Source organism: Heliangelus exortis, chromosome 3 (genome assembly GCF_036169615.1).
Source record: "Heliangelus exortis chromosome 3, bHelExo1.hap1, whole genome shotgun sequence".
Taxonomy (NCBI): Eukaryota; Metazoa; Chordata; class Aves; order Apodiformes; family Trochilidae; genus Heliangelus; species Heliangelus exortis.
This window is the reverse complement of record NC_092424.1, coordinates 62,206,136-62,228,140: the sequence shown is the minus strand read 5'-3', so window position 1 is coordinate 62,228,140 and position 22,005 is coordinate 62,206,136. Positions and strand designations below refer to the sequence as shown.

At 37.4% G+C, this 22,005-nt stretch overlaps 1 protein-coding gene and 1 long non-coding RNA gene across 2 annotated transcripts; both read left to right on the top strand.

Moving 5' to 3' along the window:
- The first annotated feature begins 916 nt into the window (after positions 1-916).
- Positions 917-8,122, top strand: LOC139794820 (uncharacterized). Its single transcript, XR_011725277.1, has 3 exons — positions 917-3,122; positions 6,818-6,937; positions 7,492-8,122. It is a non-coding gene; the product is annotated as an uncharacterized lncRNA (long non-coding RNA).
- A 3,401-nt stretch (positions 8,123-11,523) lies between these two features.
- On the top strand, positions 11,524-19,421 carry CENPW (centromere protein W). The gene is made up of 3 exons (XM_071741002.1): positions 11,524-11,763; positions 16,699-16,812; positions 18,435-19,421. Exons 1-3 carry the CDS (start codon positions 11,674-11,676, stop codon positions 18,459-18,461), a joined length of 231 nt encoding a protein of 76 aa, XP_071597103.1. The 5' UTR covers positions 11,524-11,673; the 3' UTR covers positions 18,462-19,421.
- Positions 19,422-22,005: the final 2,584 nt, after the last annotated feature.

Below are 22,005 nucleotides of genomic sequence, written 5' to 3'. Positions count from 1 at the left end.
GTAGCCTTTATTTGAGTAACAAGAAAGACTGGTTGTATTTCAAACATTAACTTTATTAACAAGAAATGCAAGACACAAATGTATAATAAACTTAAATTCACTAACTTCTGAGAAAGTTTCATTATAGAACTGTATCACCTCAATAATTCCAAGTCTCTGAGACACCGAATTAGATGGCATGGGCACTTTTACATGTTCTCAGTTACATTTTTAGTTGTTATTATTTGCTTCTTTGTTTAAAAACTACTGCAAGTGAGTAGAGACTACCAAATAAAATCTAGTAATGTATTTCCTGATAGAAGGAAGAGTTAACTAGGTAGTGGAGGTTAGCCATCTGCAAAGTATCTTCAGTATTCTCAATGTCTTTTGCAAAGCTACAGGGTGAGAACTTTACTAATACTTTTTAGACACTTACTTTAAAGATTTGGGAGATATTTGGGATCACATATGCTGTTCATGTATTAAAAATGTATCAGATTATTAACGTTTCATTTAGATTTGGAAAAGAACGTTCTATCTACTTGGAGCAATGGCTTTCATGAGTCATTTTAAGTAGAGGCTTTTCTGTTCAGGTATAGGTAGATTTGTTGATCTGAGAGGACAAGAGAGAAATTAGGACTGATATTTGGAAAACCAACATTTGTGATATTAACTTGTTTCCACTGATTTATGATATGACAGGTAATGCTGCATAAAACTGCATTAGTCATCTAGTTAGGGATATAGCAATTTATATCAGATTTTTTCTATGGATAATACAGAAGTCCTACATACTGAAGACTATAAGCTATCTGAGAAATGTTAGAACTCTGGAATCAAATCTTTCTCGAGACCTAACCTGCAAACCAAATCTTATACCTAGGTAGGTAGGTATTCATGGGCCCAGAATGCAGAAGTCTGTTTTATATGCATATAATATATATATATATGTCTCTAAATTCTGTTTCATATATGTATGGAAAAGTGTTTCGAGAAGCACACAATCTAAACAAAGCTCTGGATTCAGATGCTGCTGCTAAGAGAATTCAGTTTGTTCATTTGTGTAGCTATACAAGTACACATAGCACATTTTCCCATTAATTTATGATCAGACCTGTAGCCTTTTACTTGCAGGTTTAATTTTGTTGTTGTGCTATTGCATTGCTTTTCCCACTGGAGTAAGTTAAGTCAAATTTTGAAATGAAACTTTCATAGAATATTTAATAGATTTCTTATCTTATGCTTGTCCCTTGAAATCAAGCAACTCTTTGAGTGTCAGGCAGCATAATTCTGAACCATTTAGTTCAGCAAATGATACTGTCTAAATGAAACAACGAACAAACAAAAAAATTGTTTGCAATGGCTGAAATACAGGGCAGTCAGTACCTGTGGGCCAGGCTGTATCCTCCATTGCCACCTGGTACTTTCTACTTCTCTTCCACATGATGCCTTTGTGGTGAGTATGTTTATCTTGGGAGAAGGATTCTCAGTCCATTTCTTCCTTAAATTCTAGGGCTGAAGACTGCATTCCCTACTGCCCAGAACCATGCCCCAGCCACCAGGCTGTGGACATGCAGAGACATCTGCTTCCCATTCTGCCTGCTGAAATACTACAGCAAATAAAGCATGATTCAGGGTTAGAAATTAAAAAATCAGCTGATCTTGTAGGTCAGTGGTAAGGACAGTCTCCAAGCACATGTCTCCATGTTCTGGACCCTGGTCCTGGCTAATTGGAGCACAAAAATAGAATGCAGACACAGACTCACTACTGAGCTTGTTGAATTTTGTATGTGGCTTTTTCTTTAGGACTCTCAACATTCAGCCCCACTGAGACATATTCTGCAGTCATTACTTCACTTTTCCATGGCAACAGGTACAGTATGCTAAACCAGAGAAGGGAGAGGCACAAAGTCTGGCATGCAGTAGTAGTAACTACTCTGTTCATAGCACAGGAGCAGCAGGCACAGCTCTGGCCTGAACCAAAAAGCATTTTCCAACCAACTCCTGGACACAGCCCAGAGGATGGTGTCTGGCAGGATTTGTCCCAAATAATGAGGCTTGATTAGATCACCCTGTGTTTAGGGAGATGATAATTTAGCTAAAGATACCTGAGGTGTAGTATGCCTGTTGTTCTCAGGCCCAAAACTATGCCAACACTATACCTGTAGATACAGATATAGCCTATGAGATCAAAAAGTAGAGTCTTGTTCTGATTACCCTGTTTGGGTCTACTAAAGGCAAGTGACTCACAAATAAAGAGCAGACAGGAAAAAGAATTTAAAAAAATCAAAGTATTGATGATGACTTCAAATCACAAAGAAAAGCAGTAAGGCTGTGAACTGTACATCAAGATACTGGTGCCTGTGGCTTCTTCATACAAGCAACTATTTCAGGACCAAATTTCACCACCCTTGTAGCTAAAGGCAAGTGAAGGTGTGTCATCCACTCATAGAATTCACAAGTGTAAGAATTGTGGAAGAAGGCAATTGTTAAATTTATTTTGGAAATAAAAATCAATTTACTTATTGTAAAAAAATATGTAACAAGCAAAAGTAATTAAAGTGCAATCCTGGTAATTATTGAAATCAGTGAGAGTTCTGAGTTCACAGGGCACCCAAATTGGAGTAATCTGCTCAAAATATAATGTTACAAAGAGACATTTAAAGTCTGTGCATTTATGAACATGTGTTCTATGGTATAATTTTGTTTAATCTTCAGAGGCCTCTCAGAGGCCTCTAAATTTAATCTTAGACAAACTGGCAAACTTTTGCCTGACTAAGGAATGCCAAATAAAGCCTAAAAAGGGATTGTTAGGATCAGAATTACTTGTCTCCAGATGCTTTGTTCTGCATTGGTATTGTAAAGATGTCATAAATTCAGCTTAATTGGAGAGTTAAGCGAGGTTTACAGCTATTCCACTTACTTGGAGCACTGAAAAAGAACTGATTGTAGCAATAAGTATGGGCCTTCCACTAAACACCATTTACACTGGAACCTTCTCACAAAATAACTGTGCCCAGACCCAGGTCCCCATATTCTAGTACATGCTTGTATTTTTGATCTTTCTCTTGATGTCTCTCTTCCAGGACTCTTCTCACATAAGAGCAGACCTAGTGATAGCCTTCCATCATCAGATAAGAGTGGTAAAAATGTTGAAGAGATGCAAACTCAACTTCCAAGAGGGTACATATCTTTAGACCAGTTTGAAAAACATGCTAGGAAGAAAAAAGTTCTGATGTCAGGTATAAGCATATTTTTATTTATTCTACAAGGCAGGGCAGCATCCAATACCACTTTATCACCATTTTCCAAATAAATAATAATAATAGTAATCTGGAAAAGTACCTATCTGCCACCTTTTTAAGCAATGACCTGCCTCTGAGCAGCAATTTTATCTTTCCCTCTGTGTTGTTTAATAGCAAAATTGAGTAGTGGGTTTGTACAGGGGCAAAGTGCCCAACAGTCAGGATGGTAACTGGCAGCAGTTTGAGGCTATTGCCCTGCTCCATGGGAACTGTTCCAAACCACATCTGGAAGCTGGTCTATCACTGGTGATAATAAGGAGCCACGGGCCATACCCACACAAGAGCACTTAGAAAATACCACAGGAAATTTATGTAACACAAAGAACATCGCTGTACACTGAAAAAACCAAAATTAACCTTTGCTAATATTCGAGCTAGGCACTCTAAATACAAAATGTATATCTGCAATACCTGGGATAAAGGAGAGACACCTTAAAGCTGACTTGTTTTGCAAGAGTGCCAACTCACATTAAAGTACACTCTTTCAAAAAAATCCTGAATTTCTGTTATGATTTGCTCTCTGTTTTTACAGTGTTAGTTTTGTTGCAATTGTGGTTGTGCTGCAGCAAGAGGTGTGACTTTAAGCTTAAAGTAGACCTTTTTCTTAGCTCTGTGGTAGCTAAGTTACAGTACATAAGCCCAGGTAGACAGTTTCACTGAGTCCGGAAAAACAGTATGGCACCCCCATTTATTAGAGCAGTTCTAGTAGCTTCTGTGCTTTCAAGTACATTTCTGTTTTAATGACAGACACAGCAGCTCAGGGTAGAAAAAGAAAACTCTCCGTGGCTTCTCTCCTCCACAGGCAATATGGCAATTCTTATGTTAAGGCTCCCATTCAGTTTCTTACAGCAGAGAGCAGCATCTCGCCTCTGTGCAAAGCTGCAGCTACAGCTGCTGTCTTTTAGTTTTATTAACCTGAAGAGTTACACCCTTTGCCTCTTTGTTTTGAGCACTGTTTGAAGAAAGTGTGTTTGTTCTGTAGGAAAAGAAAGAGATTGTACCAGCGGTTGTTTATATACAACATTGTGGTCAAAGTTAAATTTATTTAACCAAGACTTACTGGTGTTGTTTTCCATTCAAAAAAGTATATGCAGTGTCTTTCACTTTGTAAACTACCACTTTCATTTAATCAAATTTGAAACTGCAAATATTATTGTCCTGAGAAGGAAAAATTATTCTAAGTAACAAAAGAGTATTTAGTTCAACAGGTAACTAATGTTTGAAGCCTCTTTCTATACACTACAGAGCAAGATATAAAAAACCCCCCAAACCTACATTCCTGAGGATAAAATTTGCATTCAACTAGCTGAAAGGGAAAAGATTTAGTCATTCCTATACATCACTATATTCTCTGAAGAAGTATTTTTCCTTCATCTATGCTACAGCAGCAGCAATTTTTAAAGACATCTTTTTTTATTTAGGTGCCTTCAGAAAGCTACTTATTTTCAATAGAAATAAGTTGGAATAGTTTCAGAAGGTTTTATATCTTATCACTGTTGTTAAAAAAAGTTGTTTTCATATTTGAAAAAAGCACGACATAGAATCACATTCAGGAAGATTTCTGTGCACTCAAAAGGAATGCAAGTGTTTCTGTAATGACAGAAAATATAGAGTAATTCTGATGTTCCTTGGAGCATTTATTCTTTACCAATACAGAACTCACATTAAAATTTTCAAGCCCTTTTTTTTCCCCAGACAAATAGTTTAATGCTATGCATCGCAGTCTTGATAGCTTGTATTAGATCATTAATTTCTTAATATGATTTTGAAAACCAATGATTTTATGTCTGCTTCATAAAGAAAGTGGATCACTGAGGGACCATTTGTGGAAAACTTTTAGGCATAAATTATATTACTTCATTCTCAGGTGACTGCCTGTTCCTTTTGGCAGTTAGCAAAGGCTCTTTGCTTCTAAAAATCTGCATTGAAAAAATGTGTTCTTATTACAGTTTGTTATTTGTATTTTACCCAAAATGCTCTTTTTAAACTTCTTATTGGCTATGACAGTAAAAACATTAATGAAAATTCCTTTTCCCTTTCCTGCCTTCTTGACTGCAGAATACATGCCAACTTTGTGCACCAGAGATCAATCCTGTTGTGTTATAGGTGTTTTCTACATACTAGAAAGTCAGAATTTAAGTACTTGCTCCACTTTACCTGCCATTCTCTTTTCTACCATGTTCACATATAACAATAATGTCCTGTCTGTCTGCCACTTTAATGGGTCTCTTTGAATTCTGTTTGCTGTAATCCATCACTGGGGGCATCAGGGCAAAGCAGCTGGCAAGCAGGCATCCCCCTGCTTATCATTGACTACTTATTAATAAGAAAAAACACAAACAAACAAACATTATTTATGTTTTTGTCCTGAGCTATACATTTGATCAGTTGCTTAATTTACTTTAATTTTAACAAATATGCACACATAGTCCTTGTTCCTTTGCTTTAGAACATTCACAAGGCATGCAGGCAGTGCTAGGCAAGAAGTGGGGATTTTTCATTTCCAGTGGTCTCATGACCACTTCCTCTGATACTTCAGGAGAGCTGAGGATTAGTGACAATCAGAAACACCAGCTAATTTTTTTGTTGCAGGAGCTGACGCCTCAAATTGGGATAATTTTCCTCTGCAGCCACAGCCAGAAAACTAGTGGAAAGATGCACAGCTAAGCAAGCCATTTTGTAGCACATCATTTAGCCCTTCAGAGCTGACATAACCTGAAGAGAATAAAAAAGAAGTGGGAAAATAATAATGCATATCAGAGTTCTAGGGGTTTCTTTCTGACTGAGGAAAAATTCCATGGGGAAAACATGGTCCCTGTGGCAGGTGACAGCTAATGTCTCTTGTAATGGGGCTAAAAAGTATTGCTACCCTGCATGTGAAAGTTAAAGTGAAGAAAAATCATCAGACTTAGCCTTCTTACAGTCAAAACCTCTGATCTACTCCCCTTGATAAATATAATTAAAAAGTGGCTGTAATATGTACCCATCTATTAATCTGTGTTTTAGTTCTCTGTTGACTCCATTACTATTACAATTTATTATGCTAATTAGACCAATTTCAGTAAAGTAAGATGCTAGGGAATGTGATTAAGTTTTGCATTCTCCCTTCTTCTCTGTAATGCATTTGCATAAAATATCTTTCTGGAAGGTGGACAACAGGTGTTTTTCAGAATCTTGTTTAGGTTTTTGAAAGTTTTTCAGAGAAAGTGGTCTTTTTGGCAGGTCTGGATTAGCTGACCAGAGTAGAGCTGCTGGAAGTTCCTTCTGGGTTGTAGGCAGTCGTGGAGAGCATAATATCTGCAAAGGATAACACTGTTCATTCTGCAGCTTAAGGGAGGAAACATGACTGACATTAAATGGCTGTAGAAGACATGTGAGCAAAATGCAAGTAATGTCAAAATCTAAAAAATAATGTGAAAAGTTACATCAATGCAGATAAAGTGGATATCTGAAGTAATTATTTTTTGTGTTATTTATTCATATTTGTGGATTTTTTTTTTGAAACATGTAAAAAAACCAGATTTCTTTTACAGAGTAAATAAAGTTTTGGGATTACATATGAATGTGAGACTGCATTGAATTGCTTCAAGAGCAGTGAAACCAACACACTTTTAGTTGATATCATGTCAAGTGCATGAGGAATATCCTTGAAGGTAAGAGTGACTGCTGAGCTGTGATTTATATGCTTTTACTTTTTTCTGAATGAAATTCCAACAATTAGAACAGGCAGACGGTGTCTGGCCTGAGGAAATCAACTCACTTTAGGCAGCCTGCTCACAGCCTGATACACAGAGAGCTGATATGCAGAATATCCTGAAAAGCAAAACTGAAGCTTAAATTGTAAGCCCTAAAATCAGCAAATTTTCTGAATTTCAAATATAATTTATGGTGTTTTGTCTTTCTTATTTTTCAGCACTGGACCTGAACACAGATAGAAATAGGGCTAAAAAAAAATACTAATTTGTTTTAAAAATTTCTTTATTAATGAAAATGTGAAAGCCAGAGATATTTTTGGGCTTCCAGTATTTACTGTTTCAACTACCCTGTTGCCATTATATTAATAGTAACAGCAAGGTGAGAAAAGTTTCTTGTTGTAATTTCCATTTGCACTTTCTTTTTCCTGAAAGACATTTGCCCAAGTTCCACGGAAGAGAGGAAAGCATACTGTTTGCTTCCTTGTATTCTCTCTCTTCTTATTTCTCTACAGAAGTATTCAACCACACCTGAATTATCCTATAGACAACAGAAAGAATATGCAGATGTAACAGGAGAATCAGTCTGTGTACTCCAGCCACAATGATCAAGCCTATCAGCTACATTATACAAGAGTTTACTTTTGCTGGATTGTTATGTTCTGTTTTAGAGGTATCTTTTCATCATTGAAGAAAACATCAAAAGATTTTAGGCTTTGACATTTATATCCAGGATAGGCTTCAAAGTCTTTCATCAACCACTGAAACTGGATTAAGCACCAGAAAATATTTAGCAGTCTCTATCTGAGAAAACTGACCTTTGGCTTAGCAAGAATCTATAAAATGTGATAGTTAATTTTAAGATATCACACATTTAAAATTGTCTTCAGCATTCTTTGGATGGGTTGACTCTAAATTTATGAACTGATGAAGAACTGATGAAGAGTCTGACTGAAGATAATGTCAAAATCCAGAACAAAATAATTAAACTAATAGTTATAAAGGACAGTCTGGGAGAGTCAGTTTAGCAAGTGAGGATAGGCTTAAAAAAATTTTGGGTCAGAAACAAAACACTGCTTTTCATTTTAATTTCCAAATGTTACCCTTGTTTCAACTTACAGGATATTATAGGAGTGAATAAATTAGTCTGTAACTCATCTCTTTCCTTACAGAAATGGTGAAGTTTTGTTTGCTGGTTTGCAGTTCAGTAGTGATGGCCCCAAGCTTGGTCTCTTTTTAGTCACTGAAATGTATAGAACTGTTTTCAAGAAACACACATAGCCTGGAAGAAAATGTCACAAAATAAGGCCACGGAAATTGCCTTTATTCAAAAACCACTGCTAAAGTTCTACGTTTTCTTGAAGAAGTCAGACCTGGATGGTGGCATTTTAATTACTGAATTTCCCTTGCTCTTATCATCGGTACTAGATGCTGTATTTAGTTCTCAACCGCAGTTCAGTATTTCTGGAAAACTGGGAAGAAACTGTACTGCAGCTGAAGCTATAAAACACAGCCAGTTCACAAAATTAACTATTGTATGCTTAAAGCTGCAGTAGTTAAAAAAAGCAAAAAATATAAAATTCTGGAAGTACTATTTGAAAATAAGGTAACTGCTTGTAGAAAATCAGTGTGAAACTCCCGCAGCTTTTGAACAGACAAAACATGAAAATGAGCCTGTAAGGCACAGAATTACCTTTTCTATAAATCTGTATGAGCATGTCAAATTAAGAATTTCAACGTTTAAGATTTCATAAAAAATACATTTTGCATACATTATTCTTATAGCTATTTAAATATTTCGTAATAGCATTATGACAGTACATTACAAATTCTATTAGAAAAAAAGAACAATCGTTTAGAATCAGACACATGATGTCAGTTTGCAGTTTCCTATGACTCACTGTAATGCATTCATTAATCCATGTGTTAATACAAATAAACCAATTTAAACAGTTGTGATTTTTATGAAATTTAGTTGTTTAGTTAACTTGCTAGACAATTTTTTTCCATTGCAATTCATAATGTACAATAATATTATTTTACTTGTTCTATAATATTCCTGTATTAAAATTCCATTATTCAAAAACCATATTTATAGAAATAGTTACTGACATAGATATTAAAATAGTTATTCAGTGGAAAAAAATTGCCTAGAGAGGTTTATGTTCGTTCAGTAAATCAGAACATATAATTTAACATTTTTACACTGGACTTCTGTTATCAATTGCTTGCAGTAATTAATGTAATAAATTTCTCAAAACATAAGAAAATAGGTTATCTGGTAAATAAGCAGATTTGAGACAGTACTTTAAAGTGTGCTTTTCTGTAGCTAAAACCAAAGAGCAGTCCACTAAAAATATAAAACTATCAGAACCAAAAAAGTCTACTAGTATCAGATTTTAATAGATTTCATTTCTCATTGTCTACATAGCAAGCACATGAGTAAAGATACAGTTACTAGTCTTGAGTCTCAGTATCTGTCATTTTATGCAGGTCACTGCACAGTTTTAAACTTGTGTGGTGTAATTTAATAGTTTTAGACCGATAGTGGAGGTACTTTTACAGCTCATACAGTCTGTAAAATGCTTGTCCATCCCAGCTTCCCACAGACAGTGTGAGACTGCAAGGCCTAATTCTCAGCTCAAGTAAGGTCCAGTGGAGCTACTGATTTATCCCAGCTGTAGATTTGAATCTGTTGACATGCTGAATTATTGCTGATCTCAACGCAAGTTTCTATGTGTATATTATGAGCACTACAGTATATGACCCTATGTGGCTCCTGAGTCATAGCCATTTAGTTTAACTGAAAAAAACCAAATGTTTACTTCTAGCAGTGCTGCTGAGCCACTAACTGTGATCATTATTAATCTGCAGGAAAAAAAAACAACCCTATGTTTTAGTGTGCTTATTCATTCACAGTAAAAAAGTTAAGATCCTGATTTTAAGATCTGCGTCGCTGTTGACGATTAATGGCAAGTGACAGTCAAAGCTGAAAGAACAAAGCATGATTTTCAAATATCTGACAGTATGAAGAGCTGGCAAATCTTAAATTCTCTCTTGTTGTCAGATATTATACGTCTATTAGACTACATTTTGTGCGTATTGCAAAATTAACCAAATATACCAAATATTGCAAAATACCAAATCATACAGATTTTTTATAACATACTTCAGTAAAACTAATTCATATCTGGGTGCCGATAACTTTGAATATATTAAGACAGTTTATGGGTTTAACATTCAAATTTGCAAACATTCCATAGGCCAAAGAAAACAAAAAACTAATAAATATGCTGAAAAACTCCATACCTCAGTATGAAATCCTGACCCCTTCTCCAACTAAGTACACACAGTCCAAATACACTGAGAATGCCAAGCTACAGGGGCCCCTCTGTGGGGAAACCTGTATTTCAGTCAGCAGCATCCGTCAGCCAAAATAGAAGTGTAGGGAGGGATGCTAGAGAAAGGATGACACTTTTAAAGTAGTGGCAGATTTCAGAAGGAGTGTGTGTTTCTGTGTACCATTATGTCAACGCCATGCTTGCACTAATGGATTTTTTTATCCTGATTTGTGTGCAGAACGTAACTATATCACTCTGGGCTCATTTTAGTGTAGATTTATGCTGCTAACGAAGCTCCTGGTCCCGCAGTCAACCCAGGCGAGGCCATTTGATGTCTCACCTCCCAGCGGGGTCACACAAGGCAATGAAGGAGAGATAAGTGTGCTGCACAGTTCCCCCAACTTCTGCAGCGAATAAATTCTATCGCATCTGGGAGACGATTGGCAATTTAAACACCACGGGTCTTCTTTAAGCAGCGCCGCGCCGCTGCCTCTGACCGGTGCCACCTTCGTCCCCTCCGGCCCGGGAAGGCGCCGCAGGTGGCAGTGGCCAGGCCTAAGGCTGGGCTAAGGCACTCCAGAGACTGCCACGTCCATGTTCTTTCTTGTTAACCCCCCCCCAAAAAAAAGGCCTGGGTGGAGGTCTGGGTAACTCGTTAAAGCCAGGGCTAAAGCACAGCCTCAGGTCGCTCACAAGGAAGCGGTGTGACCCGTAGCTACTCGGGAAGCTACGGCCGGAGCGCCCATCTGGGGCGCGTTTATCGGCTCAGCCCCAGGGCGCGGAGCTCCCTCACCCCATCTCCGCCACCTCCACCACGGGACTGTCGCTTTGGAACCGGCAACAGCTGGGAGGTGACAGCCTCCGCCTGCCGGCAGCGGCGGGGGGACGAGGGCCAAGCCCAGCGCGCCCGAGGGGGCTCGGGGCAGCCGCTGCCTACGGTGCCCGGGTAAGGGCGGCTCGGACTGCGCCCCCTTCTCTCTCGGCGCCCTCCGCTGAGGCTCGGCCGCGGGGGACAGAGCCGCCGTATGCGTCTCCTTCGGTTCCTCCCTTAGCAGCCGCGATACCGCGCGGTTTCCATGGAAACGCCCTCACGCAGCCGCCAGCCGAGGTACGGACGGGCCGGGCCGGGCGGAGCGCTGGGTGGGGAAGGGACGGACTTGGGAGTAAGGGAGGGGGCGGTTCCTGACACCGCTCGGGTCTCCTCGGGGGCGGTACCGGCGGCCCCAGCCGTTGGGAAGTGCGTCACGGCGGGCGCGCGCCTGCGCCAGAGGCGGCGGATTCGAACGGCGGGGAGCGGTTGGGCCCCTTCGCGGTGTCAGCGGCGGTGGCCCCAGCGGGAGGAGAACGAGAAGGACGATGAAGCGCACGGCGCCCCGCAGCACTTTGCGGAAAATCATAAAGAAGCACAAGCCTGAGCTACGCCTGGCGGCTAACGCCGACCTGCTGGTGAGGAAGGAGAGGGGCGGGCGCCGAGTGTGAGGCCTGGCTTTGGGAGCGGGGCCGCTTCGCCCCTCAGCCCTGGGCCCGGCAGTCTCTCCAGCTTGCTTCCTCCGGGCACAGGAGGGGGGCAGCGCCTGCTCCGAGCAGCCGGCCTGCGGTCCCCAGCCGCTCGGGCAGCAGGGTGAGCTCAAGGGCTGGATCCCCTAGCACTGTGATGCTGCCCCAGGGAGTCGTAGTGCTGGGCCGGGAGTGGTTGTGCTTTTGGCCGTGTCGGGCAGCTGCAGCTTTTCTGGTTCCTAGGAGCAGGTGAACTTAAGTGGAGACACCTAGTCCTTAGGTGTTTTGTCGCTTAAAAGGCATGGGCCGATGAGTTGTGCACACCGGAGCACTGGGAAGTAATGGAGTGTCGTGATGTTTCTGCAGTGACCTGCAGGCAGAGGGCAGGCAAAGTTTGTGGAGAGAAAGACGATTGGTTAGTCTAATAAAATGCTAATAAGTAGTGATTGCAGCTTTATGCTTTGCTGGTGGCTACTGCAATTTAGGTTTCTGACAGCGAGTGCAGGGATTCAAGGACAGGCTGGCTGGTGCAGGCTGGTGCATGAATGTGTCACCACATGTACACACTGTTGTTTGAAGAGTTTGATGTCGACAGACAGGAATTTGGATGATGTGGCTGTAATATGCAGATGTTGTTGTTTATGTAGAGCAGTTTGGGTATACACAAGTCAATTAACTGAATTATGATTAATGAGTTGCTAAGCTGTTAAAGCATCTTGAATTTATTTATTTTTTTTTTGTAGAAGGCTAAGTAATCTTTGTTCAGAACAAAAGGAATGACTGATCTTGTTAGCAATTTAATGAGGAGAATAAGGTGTTTGAATCCTGTTCATGGTTTAAAAGCAACCACCATAAAGGTGCAAGCTTAACAGATCCGTAGTGAACAAGTTTCAGAAAACTGCGGCCTATAAAAATAAAGCTGGATTCCTTATGGTCTGCAATAAGGGATTTGTGGTACAGGAAGAGATTGTCTCACCAAGAAATTACTCAACTACAGCAAGGAAACCTGACCTCAAAAGTAACTGCCATATTGAAAAGAAAAAAAAAAGTAATATCTGTGTTTAAAAATATTCTTTGAAGTCACTTAGTATGATTAATTTGCATGATTGTCATGCCATCTTATCAAATGCATGTGATTTTCAGAGTGTTAATGCATACTGCATCCAAATATGGTCCCTGACTTGAATTGTAAGTCCATGTTTCATATGTGCATAAAAGTGTCTTGCAGCATCTTGAAGGTTGGTATCGGGGTATATGAAGCTAAATATAAATACACAAAATTTTAAAATAATATGAGCTTAATAATAAATATGATTATTACATAAGGGGGTTACATTTTAATGTCAGTGGTACATATTTTTTTTATTGGTCTCGTAAAAATATGATCTCTTCCTACTGCTTTTGCTATCTTTGGAGTATTTTATAGGCTAAGCACCTGGCCGCCTGCTACTCATTCTCAGACCCACTCAAATGTTACTCAGTGGAATGTAGTAGTCAACTAATCAACTGTACACAAATGCTAATAGATTTTTTGTAGTTGTTAATAACAAATGGTGTGTGTTTTGATGGTCATGTTCATTTTGCTTCAGGGTAGTGTAGCTGTCTGAAAAGGGATAAGTGGGACATCCCCCCAAATCTTGGTCTGTGTTTTCCATCTTTTCCTTGCCCTGGCACTAGTGTTATGTGGGCTGGAAATACAATCAATTAATTGACTGAAACTAATGAACAGCAACAATCTGATCTAGCTTAAAATATGGCTGTGCAGATGCACATTCCAACAGAAAAGATGAGATGAGAATGAGTTTTAATAATGTGTGGAAGCTTTGTTTACTTCTTCTGGTGATGTCAAATTAATATTAGGAGGCTTGGATTTTTATATTTTACCTTTAAACAGAAAAGTCCAGGCGTGGTGAATGTCCATCATGTTCTTCAGCTAGGCCTAAATACTCTTTAGCTCTTTATTTCTGTGAATGATCTACACAGCTGGAGTTTTACTTTATTAAAAAAAATAATGTGTGTTTAGTACTGTAGTGAGACAAGCAACAAGTTTTGAAAGTATGTTTCTAAGTTTTACCATTCTCACCTACAATCCTTGTAAGAGTAACTAGATTGTATCCATAGTACCTGTCTTAACAAGACAAAGCCATAAAAATTTTGAGGAGAGTGCTTCTGTCTTCTGCAGAGAAAGATAAGAATTGGCCCAGTTCATTTTCTGGGCTATTTCCCTGAATGGTCCAGGCTTGATGTGTGAATCTACTGCTGTACTTAGCCAGTCTGGTTAGGCGGTCTGCCTACCTGGATTATGACATAAGCAGATTATTTTCCTTTTCCTGACCTTGTTAAATTAGTGTCATCACACATGATCATTACTATTAAGTTTGGAAGTCATAAGAATTCAGACTATTTTGTTAAATACCTGAATGGAGTTTATTCTTCACCTTTCAGAAACTTTTGATCAAGTCTCTTTTTGAAATTTGAAGCTTTGTCAGAACCTATTTCCTAAAGTTTAACATATTTCTCTGTGAAGAGTGTAGCTAACAAATGCCATCAGAATTTCATAATAAGCTTTTTTTTTTTTTTAATAGACTATGATATCTTTGAGTTAAGAGATAGGAATAGTGTTTTTTCCAGTGCTCTTAGAACTCAATTATTTACCTTTTTGAAAATAAGAGGTAAAGATTTTAGTACTGAAGTTCAGAAATTCCTTTTCTTCCAATGGGCTGAGAAGAAAAAGCTGCACACTTTGTTGGAGCTTGGAATTACAGAAGAAAAGCAGGATTTCAGATATTTTTTTATATATACTAGAAGAGGAGGTTTGTATTTACATTGCAGAAAAAACTTTTAAGTATTGCATTGAATGATTTGGTTTTTCTTCATTCTTGGAATAGAATGAGGAGTAAGTTTACACAGAAGGCCAAATATCAGTCTAAAGAATTATTCTGGAGTTGTGGCCACAAAACGAAATTATGAAGCTTTTCCCTACTATTCATTAGTCCTGTTGAACAGGGGTGAGTAAGTTGCTCTGCAAACAGTGTTGTGAGTTTTTACGTATGTTCTTCAAACTTTACAACCTTTCTTTTATGGCAAATAAGCATTCCGGTGTGTGGGGGGAGGTTTCAAGAGTAGTTCAAAACTGTTTTCAAATTTACACAAAAGGACAATAATCCATAGTAAAACAGTATATTTTAACAAGAGTGACATCATTTAGGAAATAGTCAGTAACTGCCCCCTTTGTGGTATTCAGTCATTCTGCCTTTCTTAGTTGCCTTGAATAATCTGGAATGTTAAAATATATGCCCTGTTGTGGAATGTTCTACTTTTAGTTATGTCTTTAAATCTCTATGAGTTCAGGGGAAGTATCTCCACATGCAGCAACTCACTTTGAAAATAGGAAAATGAAGGTAAAGTGATTCTGAGAGGAGGTGTTAGGCAGTTTTGAAATTAAGACTTTTGCCGTTAAGTAAAAAAATCTTCTTGAGGAGGACCTGCCAAGTATGGAAGCTTTTGTTCCTCCTCCCTCTTCTCCCCCAGGTTGTTTCCAGAAATCTAACCTTCATGTTGTTAAGTCTAATAATAAGAATTCTAATGTTTAACACTATTTTAGCGCTACTGCTTGATTCTGTCAGAGATTATTTCTGTGTGAGTAACTAAAGACTAGTTTAAAACTGACTTTGATATTTTGCTAAATAAATGTGCAGGAACATCTGCTTTTTGTGTAGTAGATGCTTCCAAATGATGCCAAATGTTATGTAAATTTATCTATTGCATGCTGGCTTCACTTAATTAAGGAGATTAAAAAAAAATCCTTAAATTGCTTGTCGTATGAACACTGAAATGCCTGTCCTCTGACTGACTCACAGTATTGCAAACCTACTGCCAAATTATTTCCTATAAACTCTTAACTTAAACTTTCCGTGCTATATCTTCCTAGATTTTGCAGATCAGTTATGGTAGAATAAGTGTATCTTTTAATTTGTATCAATATTCCTTTTTGTGTATTTCAGTAGTATTTTTGAGTTCTTGAGTAACAAAGTGTTATTGTACACTGTACGTAGCAAAGTTAATATTGTTTAAACGTTTAATTTACAAAAAGTGCAATTACCAAATTTCAGGTTGGATTATTAAAATAGTTCACATAATGTCTGTGTAATGCTAGAGATTTGTATTATAGGCCCTTTATTACACAAGGGTGCTTTTGGCTGGCAGTTTAGTCCAAGTTGGAGCAGTTCCTTGCCTGCTGAAACTTTGCTGCTTCTGTAGTAGAAGAGCAGCATTCTGTATTGAACTGAATACTGCCCTTCCAGTTCTTTTAATGTAAAATGGTTAAGTGATGAGCTGGGAAAAAATGGATGGAACCTGTTGACAGTAGAGTTTCTTGTTCTGGAAAATTTAATGTCAATGCATCTTTGTACTGGAAAGGGGCAGAAGTCCTTGATCTTACCTGTTTTCCATTGGTGCTAAGGCCGGCATGAATATGCTGCTTATTAGAAATTTGGCCATTGTAGTCACTGAAAGCTGACTGCATTTACTAGTAAGTAAAAAAAAAAAAAAAAAAAAAAAGGCACCTTATTCTCTGAAATTAAAAACTGCTAATAAAAATCAGATTTGATTTCTGTTAGATCAGTTGTTTGACCATTTTTAGAGCCCTTTTATGATTTAGTATACTAAATTGAAACTCTATTTACAAGAGTCTTGCAGTAAGGAATGTTTTGGGAATTTATTAAGACTTGAACGAAGTGGTACTATGTTTTCCTAAGAACACTTTTCAGGAATTTGGAAGCAGTCTAGTATGCAGTCCTCTGTCTGAACCAATGAACCTCTGAAAAACCAAACTATGCTGAAACAATTTGAATCCTTTGGGTTATTTTCTTCCCTCTTTTAAAGGTGCATTTGAACTTCTTACTGTTTCTCCATCGGCTAGCAGAAGAAGCCAGGACCAATGCTTTTGAGAAAAAAAGTAAAATTATTAAGCCTGAGCACACTATAGCTGCAGCAAAGGTAATAAAGCATTTTTAATAGTTTTCTTTTTTGTTTTAAGGAAAATGTGTTATGACAGCATATACAAAAGTTTTCCGTATTAGTGTTGATATGTTTTTGTTTATAATCCATACCCTGCAGAAACTTAATATTCTTTAATGTTTTATTGGTGTAATTCACTGTTTCCAGTAAATCAAATTAACTCTCCTTGCCCTATTGAATATAGCCCTATTTTCCTTGATTATTCCATGTTTAAATTTGTATTTCCACCATGTGGGTAAGTCTACAGGGTAGTCTACAAGTGCTTGTGCTATCTTGGAAGAAAACAGGAGCAAATTTTAAAGTTGGAGAATCTTTACTTTAGACAATACTAATTCAAGGGAGATTTAAATTCAGCGGTATAAATGGAGCTTTATGGAACAAGTGAGAAACAGTTCACAGAGAGGTTCAAATAACTTGCATATTCAGTTCTTAACTACTTAGTCTGTAGGATGTTTGCAGTGAATTCTTGCAGCGTTGTGTGGTACTGCTTGCAGGGGAAAACTAAGGGAAAGACTGAACTGTGGATTACTATATGGGTAGTTCAGCACAACAAAATCTGTTGTATGAATAGCTCTGAAGGAGGAATCCTCTGCATGGTAAGTTTTGTGTACATGCAAAGAAGGGAAAGAGGAGGGTGCTAAGCAACTTTATCTCTAGAAAGAATTAGAGCAGTGTCTATGTCTGACTGAAATCCTTCTGTACACTGAAGCTCACTCGCTGGGATGTGTCTGCTTTCCCGAGTTTTCGAGAAAGAACGCAGTCTGTTCCGTTTATCTGTTCAACCACCTATTATTGCTGGGCAAATTAAAAGACCAAAACGAAGCGTGATCTGATATTTGGATTCTGTGGCTTCTATTTATTATATTCAGTTGTTTGGTTTTTTAGTTTTTCTTTTTTTTAATTTTATTCTGTTGAAATGTTTAGTTTGATACTTTCTATTCCGATAGTAACAGAAATATATAGAGGATGTGTAGGGTAGCCAAGTGAATGTTACAGTTGGAATCTTGTGCAATCTTAACATTATTTGAAAAGTTTTGTGCTCCATTTAATTTTTTTAAGATGAGAAGAAAGGAAAAATTGCCTTTATTTTAGTAATATTAACACTTCAATTGTCCCACTTAGGCTTTGAAGATGATTTTTTAACTTAAACGCCAAACCAAAAAATGTCCTTCCAAAGGTCTGGGCACTCTTGATATAGAAAGAAATAAGACATTACAAACAAAAATCGAGCATAGTAGCTGTATACTTGTAAATCTCTCTTTTTTTTTCCTTTTTGTCAAAGCCTAACAAGATAAGAGCTTCAAGGAATCTGCTGAGAGATTGAGAGCACTATTGCCATTTCTTAGCATTCCTTTTTAAAATAAGCCACTTGTTTTAAAGAGTTCTTGATTGTGAATGTTTCTTTCTCATCTGGCATTTTCCTATATGCTTTTGCTTTATTTCTAACCTTTTTCCTAGACTTCTCCCCATGTTGATTCTGCTCTTGGAAACATTGTATGGCTAGGTCAACCTTTGTTCTGGGGTAGCCTTTTGGATCTCTTATTGCTGCCAGGATTGTAGCGACAAAAGCAGTGACAAATATACTTTTTTTCTTTTTGCAGATTATTTTAAAGAAAAGCAGAGGCTAGGAAACAGACGGCTGGAATTTGAAAGCTGTGTTAATAATGTAAGAGTCTATGAGCCAGCTTTTCACTTGTGGAAGTGTTTAGTTTTGTTGATGCCTATCTTCATACTGAGTATCCTGCTGTTTCTTTAAAAAGAAAAAAAGTGTAATGTATATTTTCTTACACTTCATGGATAATTTTAAAATGTGTTAGTTGTCATTGAAGACCTTTAACATACTGTATTGCTTCCATAATAATGGAGGAATGCCTATGCTACGTTTTTGGTACGTGTCATATATTATTAAAAAACTGAAACTTTTAAATGAGAACAGTAATAAAAATGCAGCTTTCGCTAAACTTGTTGTAGGCTATGCAGTTCAAAGCAGGTTTGCTAGATATACAAAATTTGGCTTTCAAAACAATCAGTACAGAAACCAGTGTATCAAATACCTTGACTTAAATGTATTTGTAGATGGTTTAATATTTTTAAAAGTAGGCTCAAACTTATATGTTCTGGGGAAAGAGTACACATTTTGTGTTTCTAAATCATGCTCTGAACTGTTAAGCTGGGCTGTTGTTTGATGTGGTATATGAGACAAGTTGGTGTGGACAGATGCACATTATGGAAAAGATATGGCACTGCTGATGTTTTTGAAGTTAGATCCTGTACAAATAGTGAAGATAACTAGGCATGAGTGCCAAGCTACATCTTTCCCCCTTTTGAGTGTCACCCTAACTTGTCAGAAGTCTGGGAATGTGCTTTATATAAAAATACCTTTTTTATTAAAGCCCTTTTCTATTCCTAATTTGATATTTCAAACAGGTTTTTTGTAGTTGTTTAACACTTTGCTTTATAAATCTTTTAATAAAGATATAGTTGAATCTCACAGTTTGATCTGCTAGTACAGTTCTGTGGAATGTGTGGTAGCTGATCCTTTATATGGACACTGAGCAATTGCTAAAATAAAGAACTTTTTAAAAACATATGTTGAATAGTCGAATTTTGTTTAACACTTTACTGAGTATATTGTCAAAACTAAGCAGAAAAGAATTGCATTTTTATAAACATTTTGTAGTATAAAGAAACTGGAGCAATGCCAGAAGTTCAAATTTCATATGATGTCTACATACTTTTTAAAACTTTGTGCAACCTGTAGAAACTCATCTGCTTTACTTATTCTGGATTTTCTTGTCTTACTCCCTTGGAATCTACAGAGAAATCCATAAGTGTACATGTGTAGGGGATATTTGGATTTAAAGAACTACGTTCCCAAGAATAAGAGATGTGACTAGGTACTTGTATTTTTCTTCCTAATTACAGTCCATGATTTAACACTTAGTGCAACATGAGATTTTCCTTTGTTAGAATTGTTTTGTCTTAATTTTTCCGTAAAATATTTTCTTGTTGTCTTATATAGCTGCATATCTTCTATCGTGGTACAGCTGGGTTTCCTTTTGCTTCTTTTGGAACTTGTTTTTGTGTCTACTTCAACTGTTTGGTTTTTTATTTGCCTAGGAGTAAGATCCATTCTTGAGCTGAGTAGAATGTTCTCGTTCTCGTGTAGTAGGTGGATGACCAGCTACCTACCATTGGGAAAGGGAGGCAATGGAAGGGTTAAAACAGCTACTGATACACTTTAAAAATATGTTATACACTGCTTTTAGCCTGTATTCATGGTTAGGAAGGTCCCTTTTTTGTTTTTTTTCAGTAGGAGAGGGACACTAGATTGCCAGTACTTCATGACTGTTCTCTAATAGCTGAATCTGGAAGATATTAATGTTTCTCTCAAATGCTACTGAAAATTAACATGGTTGGTGTAGTGTGGTTAAGCATTATGTTTTTCCAGTACATTCTTGAATTAATTACCATGAGGTTAATTGTATTTGGCAGCTTTTCTGTACTCCTCCATGTATATATATAGTCCCTCCTCTGCTCAGTACTCCTTACTAGAAAAACTAAAAATCTAAATTATTACTAAAAGCAAAACTTCTTACTTATCTAAATAGACATGACTACTTCCAATCAGTATAACTTTGGAGAATATACTAATGATCTATTTTCTGTTATTTAATCTATTTAGCTACAAGATGTCAAAGCACGTCATTCTGAAAAATGTCTTTTTAAACTAGATCTGTGTGAGAGAAGGCCTAACGAAGTTGGGTTCTCTTATTTCAATTCCTGTGTTTATTCTCTGCTGTTAGGAGGAAAAAAGGCAAAGATTACTGATGGAAGAGTCATGCTGACACATTACTAAGTTGTGTCTTCTACGCAGCTGTTTTCATGAAACCTTGAGAAATTTAGTGTTCAGAAACCATTGAGACTATTGATTCACTATGGAATATCCTCTGGTTTTAAAGGCAAGATACAAGAGATTTTGGGGAGGAGATGTGCTCGGACAACATGGTTATGACACTAAGACGTTGCCTACTTTTTCCATTCTCTCCTCTTCGCAGCTTTCCTACTGTTCTTCTCTTCCATGTCCTAGCACGCCCTTTCACTATGACCATCAACGAAAGAGAAAAAAAAAGTCAAAATTAAGAAGCGCAAAAATTTGGCAAAAGTACTTCTGGTAGCCCTTGTCTTGGTTTTCAGCTTTACATATAACTAATGTTAGTCCCTGGGCAGTGAGTGTGGTATCACAGCACAAAAGAGGAAAAAAAATTATTGATAATCAGGTGAATATGAGGGAAGGGAATGTTTTTCTTTGTGGGTGGTACTGCTTCTATTTTTGATTCATCTCGTGTATGGAGTGACTGATGAAAGAAGATCTCCTCTTTTGCCAACTTGTAAGTTTTCTAGTGAGGAGTATCTACCATTTTAGCTCTCACGGCCACATCATTTTTTCTTGTATGATAAGCAAAGGAAAAAGATAGATATGAAAACTAACACTATCATGCAGACTTGTAATTTGTAGGGTATGCAAGTTTAATATTTTCTGAGTGATATAACTCACCTGATTGTTAGAACTATTTTTTAAATGCGGATATTAAGAGTGGTGTGTCAGGGAAGGTTAGGTCTACGGAGAGATCTAGCTGGTCAAAATAGGAACTATATAATATAAGAAGTATATATTTTTTTTATAAGAACTATAAGAATATAAGAACTATATTTTTATTCGTTAGCACCCTAGAGGTTACTGTTCTGTTTGAATCTAAAGTTGTGTTGGATTATTAAGTCTGCTATTTTGACTGAGAAAATCAACACTGGTGCTACAGAAAGCATTTGTGCCTTGCAGTTTCAGCATGTTTATATGTGAAGGAGTGCATGGTTGCTGGAAAAAAAAGTCTTTAGTTGTATAAGACAAATAGGAAATATTTTCTGGCTGTAGTGTTATAGGAAAGGAAAAATATTCAGAAAAATGTATGCACTAATAGGAAAGTTCTTTCTCTAGCCATAAGGTGGGGATAGAGCAAAAACTCCTTTCCTGCAGTAACTTCCCGTAACAAAAAGTATTCTATTTATTCATACTAAAAAGTATAGTATAGGTTGTGACATTACCAAATATTTTTGAAGGCTAGCAAGTCTTCACAAATGACATCTCAAGGGCAATATTTTTAAAAATTCCCA